Consider the following 7191-nt stretch of genomic DNA (forward strand, 5'->3'; position numbering starts at 1 on the left):
ATACGTTCCCATACCTTAGAAAAAAGTTAATGACGACGGTGTTGACAACTTGGCGATCAGGCAACCATTTTGTCTTTTAGAACTGGGGGTGAGGAATTGAGAGACGTCCGGTTGTGGATTTCCGATTTCTTGTATAGCTATTACGTTGGCAGTTTCCCGTATTGAGTGACGTATATTTACGCCAATGGGCAGCTTCGCCTGAGTTTCAGCCCATTGCTCACACTGCAAAGGCGGGCGGGGCTGTGAACAGTTTCAAAATGGCGTTCAGCTAGGAAGGTAGTAGAGAAGCGATAAACAGTTGCTCGTCAATTCAGTAACGTAAACATAAATAAAGCAGAGATCACCATCATCGCTAGAATATATTTGAAGTGGTGCATACAAAATGAAAGGTAAAGAACGTTCTCCAGTCAAAAAGCGCTCACGTCTACTGGATGAATCTCGAGACAGGGGAGGAAGCCACCCATCATGTAACGTTAAGAAAATGGGAACCCTTTCGGTGTCTGGCAGCAACAACGGTAATAATTCGATGAAAGGGAGCAGTTCAACGAGAAGGACTTTACTCGGCGATAAAAGAGACAGTCGAGAGATCGACGGGCACGTTTCAAGTCGTACTGGAAGTAACCACAGTTATGCTAATATCACTGCAGGTGTGAGTAGCAGCAAGAACCACAGCGGCCTCACTTTGGAAGCCACTACACGGATCAACTCTCGCGGAGAGGCCAGGGCTCTCCCGAGTAATGAAAGTGAGTACAAGACTTTGAAAATAAGCGACCTTGGATCCCAATTGAGTGACGAAGAAATAGAAGATGGCTTATTTCTCGAGTTTAAAAAATTTGGTGACGTGAGCATTAAAATAAGTAGAGTAAACGACGAGCGTGTGGCGTTTGTCAATTTCAGAAGGCCTGATGACGCCAAGGCTGCAAAACACGCCCGCGGCAAATTGGTTCTGAATGACAGGCCACTGAAAATCGAGGCTGTGTACATGAACAGGCGTAGGAGCCGCTCGCCTATAGATAAAGACGCATATTCAGCGGTTGCAGGTCACAGACATTTGCATACTCAGAGACCCCTCTCGCCTACTGGACTGGGGTATAGAGACTACAGGCTACAGCAGCTTGCCCTGGGTCGTCTCCCACCTCCACCACCCCCACCTCTTCCCAGAGACTTAGAAAGGGAACGGGAATTTTCTTTGTATGATGCCAGGACTCGACCACCTTTTATCCCAGAGGTTGCTGCATTTCGAGAGGAGGACATTGTTTCCCCAGAGGACGACCAGAGAGCTAACAGGACACTATTTCTTGGTAACCTTGACATAACAGTGACTGAGAGTGACCTGAGGCGGGCTTTTGACAGGTTTGGGGTTATCACTGAGGTGGACATCAAACGCCCCACACGTGGACAGAGCAGTACATATGGGTTCCTGAAATTTGAAAACCTTGACATGGCTCACCGGGCCAAGATTACTATGTCTGGCAAGGTGGTGGGCCGGAACCCTATCAAGATTGGATATGGCAAGGCCACTCCTACCACCAGACTCTGGGTTGGGGGATTAGGCCCCTGGGTTCCTCTGGCTGCTCTGGCCAGGGAGTTTGACCGCTTTGGCACCATAAGGACCATAGACTACAGGAAGGGCGATGCATGGGCTTATATTCAATATGAGAGCCTGGACGCCGCCCAGGCTGCCTGTTCTCACATGCGTGGCTTCCCTCTCGGAGGTCCTGACCGTCGTCTAAGGGTGGATTTTGCTGACACAGAGCACCGCTACCAGCAGCAGTATCTGCAGCCGTTGCCACTTCCACCACATTATGACCTGGTGGCAGAATCTTTTGTGCACCGTGCTGGTCCTGATGCACTGCGGGTGAGGGAGAGGACTCCACCACCTGCCCTTCGTTTCCGTGACACTCCATTGTATCCTGCTGCCTCAGAGTGGGCAGGACCAGCAGTGCGTGACCGTGCTCGAGGTGCACCCTTTGAGCCACTGGAGCATTTGGAACGTGAGCGACGTTCCCGAGATGCATGGTCACTGGACCGGGAGCGGGAGCTGCAAAGCCGGGACCAGGCCAGGAAGCGCCGTCTTGTGGAGGATGGCCGTCATCTGGAGCGTTCACCTGACAGCAGTGAGCGCCTCAGAGGTCGTCGCCATGGTGTCTCTATGGAGCGTAGCCCGGGTGGCAGCAGTGGCAGGGATGGCGGACGCTACAGCGATTCAGAGAGGCTCGCTCGTGCAGACCGGCCCTCTCCTGCAGGACGTGACAGGCGTGGAAGTTTGGAATGTGCGCCTGGTGAGAAACGACTGCGGACACTAAGCCCCGTTGACACATCTGCTACTGAAAGAGAGCGCAAGCGCAAAGCTAACGACTCCACTAAGAGCCCTGGCAAACGAGAGGAGCGAACTGAGCACCCCTCTTCCACTTCCTCTTCCTCCTCCAGGGCCACAGCCCAGTCCAAGCAGGGATCTAGTGGCCACAAACTGTCACTGGCGTGGCAAGGCATGCTCCAGCTGAAGAACAGCAGCTTCCCCACTAGTATGCACCTTTTGGAGGGTGACCTGGGCGTCTCCAGCAGGCTGCTAGTGGATGGCAGCACTGGTAGTCAGGTGTGCCAGCTGAAGATCACCCAGCGCCTTCGCCTGGACCAACCCAAACTGGACGAGGTGGCACGCCGCATAAAGATGGCAGGACCCAGCGGATATTCAGTACTACTTGCTGTGCCTGGAAGCTCAGAGGAGGGCCCCTGTGACACGGGCAGCTCGACAGAACGGCCCCTGAAGAATCTGGTGTCCTACCTTAAGCAGAAACAGGCTGCTGGGGTCATCAGCCTCCCAGTTGGGGGGAGCAGAGACAAGGACAACGCGGGAGTTCTGCACGCCTTTCCCCCTTGTGAGTTCTCCCAGCAGTTTCTTGACACCGCAGCTAAAGCCCTCGCCAAAACCGACGAAGATTACCTGGTAATGATCATAGTCCGAGGAGCATCATAAAAAGTAACACACAAGTAAATGATAACTTATAATGGCCTGTAATATATAGAGTGCCGCTGTGTCATAGAATATAGTCTTGAATGTCAAAGGGTATTTTGCAGTGTCTGTCTGTCACTGGAGAAAAAAAAAATTGTAACATTGTGCTTTCAGCAGTCCAATGCCTCAGATATGATTCTGTTTGTCTTTATGCATGGTAGTCTACATTTTTTGTAAGATTCACTCTTAAAGCAAATGCGAATGGGAAACTTTGACGGTACATCAGAATAATGTGATACATATTTTTCCTGACACAATGTAACACTACATGGCCTTCATTACAGAGTTAAGTTTAGATTTACCCTCAGACTAAACATTGTTGTCCATCAGTCAATGTGCACTCTACTAAATGATCTACCTGATATGCTCATAGTAATTGTCCTGTGATTTCTGCTTTTACTGAGTTCTGCAAACTTGTTTTGAAATACATATATTTTTTGTTTCTTAATATTGCAGTCATTTGCAGACAGATTATATGTTCCCAAATCATCACACTCATAACCTGACATTATTGCTATAGATAACTGAGATTTGAATTTCATTACATTGAACAAAGAGTGTTCTTTGAATCCTGAAAGAGAAAAAAAACCTCGATGGTTTATTGTTTTGGAAATGCATTCTTAATTATAAATTAATTTAATGAGATGCTATATGGAATTGCCCCTCAGTCTTCAATCTCTGAAAATGTACATGTGACTGGGACTGAAATATTTATGAAAATGTTGGTTTATTAGTATGTTTAAACTGAAATTGTAGCCTAAAGGTTTTATTTTTCGACACAAGGGCCTCTGCCATCAGATATTGAACAGGAATTTATTATTGGGTTCTGGTCAGGCATGAAAATCGCCTTTGTGTGTTTATGTAGAGTGTGAGAGAAATATTAGCCTACCAGTTCTACATCAGACGCTTCCTACAACTACAGATAACCTGTTCAGAAAAGATGGTCACTCCAGATGGTAGAAATAAAATGGTGTTTATATGACTGTAGGTTTTACTGGGATAGGTAATTCAATTTATGAAGATAGAACTAGGTAATTGTAAATCGGTTACTTGGAAGAAGAGTTGCCGGTGAAAGAAGAAATAGTATTGATTTTCTAAAGATACTGTTTTTCCCCCCGAGATAGCTTCTTTGTATTGTGTTTCTGTTGTATTTTTTTAAATGTCTGCTTAATTACTTTTAAACAAGTCTTTCATCAGATAGGATCATGTAAAATTGACTAATATTTGAAGACACTAGTCCAGGGGCATTAGTCATTTACAGGCGTACATACAATTCTTGTATTAATAAAGGGGGTTCCTTGTTTTTATCAGATGAAATCATATAAAATATGCTCCAGGTCATCTTCAATTACATTTGGTCTTAATTTGGTCCCACTATTACATGTTTCATTACTTTTGGTGCAGTTTTTCTTTGCCAGTCTGCTTACGTACTCAAGGGTGGTGAAAGACATAGCCTCCTAATTCTTTTTTTTTAGTGCAGTCATTTTCTTGTCATGTAAACAGCTGTCATATTTTTGCTGATCTTTTGTTTCTTAAAACAAGTATACTTGTATGGACAGTGATTATTGTTCTGAGAGGATTCTAGAAAACTCAGCCGTGGACATTCATGGAAACATGTGCATAAAAAAAAAAGATCATCCATGATTCTCAGATTACAGGCATTGCTTTGTGCGTCTAACTGAACAGACTGCTCTTAAGTTGTGTAATTGCTTTGTTATGACTGTGCCCATGTTTTAAATGGAAGTTTGCATTGTGCTCTTTACTGTACAACTGAATTCTGGAGAGAAAAAATGGAAACCATCTTTGCACATGCGACTAAAGAAGTAGCTGTTCACCACAATCACACACAAAGAAAAAAAACATGCATCTGGCACTTGCTTGATTTTTGTCTCAGTGTCAATAAATTGTTTCTCTTTCGATGGAAAATCCGTCTGTTTCTGCCTGGAAGTGAATTGAAGACGGCCGATTTGTGACCTTTTCTGTTTTGTTTCGCCAAGGCCCCTCATTTCTGTCTGATACAGAAAGGATATCCACTCCATACAGCACAGACAAAAGGAGTGAGAGAGTGGAGAGGGAGGGGGGAACACCCCAAACTTGTATCTGTTTTGACCCTTGTTGCATGACATTTTTGCACTACTTGTTGCTTCTTCCAGGAAGAGGGAAGTCATTGTCTTCCTGTGGAGGGGTAGCAGGCTGTTCTGTTTGACCTGCGCGTTATGAGAGCGTTATGAGTTATGAGTTGCACGTGTTCAGCCCAACTGCAGACAGCCGCCACTGCATATGTTGTGGCTGCCCTCAGGTTTGTCTTCTGGCTCTGGCCCAGATCGTCGGAGTTGAGGATCTCCTTGTTGGCGCTTTAACACAGCTGCATTTCAGGGCATTGGCCACTGGGCCCTCCTCCAACACTATCAGGAAGCAACCTTCAGTGCCTTCACAGAACAAGAGGAGTGAGTGACCTTTCAAGGTTACTCTTTCCTGCCCTCAGAAAACAAGGATCAGCTGTGATTTGTGAATTCCTGAGTTTATTAGCAGATTTGCATTGAAGCCTGGTGGAAGTATTGTTAGGAAGGCTCAGCGTAAAAGGAGAGGCATTGTTTTCAGCTGGTGCAGGGATTCCCGCTTTTAATGAAGTGCATTAATTGGGGAAACTTCCAGTGTTATTTGTACTGAGAGCATCAACAGGGATCCTGCGTTTGAAGGAGCCTCACCAGCTTTTGACAACATTCACATTTAAACACACATGTACACGGTGATATCAGGAGAAGCAGAAACCTCAGCATCTGGGTCAGTCAAGTCCAGGAGCCTGTAGGAAATGTCCTTCACCTGAGCTTACTGGTTTCTCTCCCTGGATGTCCCTGTTGACCATCAAACCCAGTTGCCTGAGTGTTTTGATCTTAATCTTGACCTTCAAACAGAAGAGGATGCTGATTGCTACTGATTCCCTTGATGCAGGTAAAGTGATCCACCTACACTGGCTCTGCTGGATTGGCAGGGGATGTATGTATGGCTGTATGTACGGAAACCACCCTAGCTCAAATTTTATGCAAAACATATCAATGTTTTCAAAGGTTTCAGGTGATGTGATGGCATAAGGAGAAAATGTAGAACAGCACTATGGAAAAATATTATTTAGTTGTGTTACTATTTTAAATGCCAACTGAATAGGGTCTTTATAACTGCTAAAATTATAATTGATGTATGAAGATGTGTGTGTGTACTATTATCGACCTGCTAATTGAGATTGAGTGTTTCTTTTAGTTCTTATGTTCAAAATGTTATGGCCTGACGGTCAACAGTGGTTGACTGCTTGTCAGTTTATGTCAACATACTAGTAGTTTAAAGCAGAAAGGACAATCAACCCAGTTACCTAAGCTGATTGTATCTGTCTCTCTGGTTTGTACAGCTTGAACAAGGCAGTCTCAGAAACATGCACCTCTACTGAAATCAGTATCTTAAAATGTGAAAAGGTAAGACCCAATTGGTACCTGGACATGCAGATTATTCAGGAGTTGAGAAATTGCAGTAGTTTAAGTGGACATGTATTGATATATAAATAATATATTTGTCCATATGACCAACAGTATACATATATTTTTCCATATATATATATATATATATATATATACATAGGCTACGCCTTTATAAATGTAGTCATGCTTAAGTGTAACCACTTCAGTAAACACATTCACAAACATTTGTGGCTTTTAAAGACAAAAAAAACGATATTTAATGCAATTGAATTTATGACTAGGCCATAGAGTCTTACAAATGTACTGTAATCTGTTTTTAATTTATGAAGCTCTATTATCACTCTGCTCATCCACCAGTATGGATTTTGAGGTTGGATTAGAAGTCATTCCCCCCTTCACAAAAATCATACACCTTTACCTCCCATTTTATTTATATAGTGCCAAAACAATTACATTATTTCAAGGTGCTTTATGAAGCCCAGGCCCTGTACCCCCATTAGTGTTTCAAAAAATATAACTCTGCAGTATTCTACTACTTTGGTGGACTGCTTGTTGACTGCTTGCGCTTAGGACTGGTAGCAGAAAATGATAATATGCCGACCAATAAAAACATTTGGGCCGCCTGCACTGGCCACCTTTGATTGACACGCCTCACCTCAACCTTTAAATAGTTAAACGTATAAAAACCTTTAAAACGGATCACATGAC

The 7191-nt window shown here is 44.3% G+C and overlaps 1 protein-coding gene across 1 annotated transcript; it reads left to right on the top strand.

Moving 5' to 3' along the window:
• The first annotated feature begins 280 nt into the window (after positions 1-280).
• rbm15 (RNA binding motif protein 15) lies at positions 281-4930 on the top strand. The gene has a single exon (XM_080846598.1). It carries the CDS (start codon positions 383-385, stop codon positions 2975-2977), a length of 2595 nt encoding a protein of 864 aa, XP_080702724.1. The 5' UTR covers positions 281-382; the 3' UTR covers positions 2978-4930.
• Positions 4931-7191: the final 2261 nt, after the last annotated feature.

The sequence above is a fragment of the Sprattus sprattus genome (assembly GCF_963457725.1).
Source record: "Sprattus sprattus genome assembly, chromosome: 10".
NCBI lineage: Eukaryota > Metazoa > Chordata > Actinopteri > Clupeiformes > Clupeidae > Sprattus > Sprattus sprattus.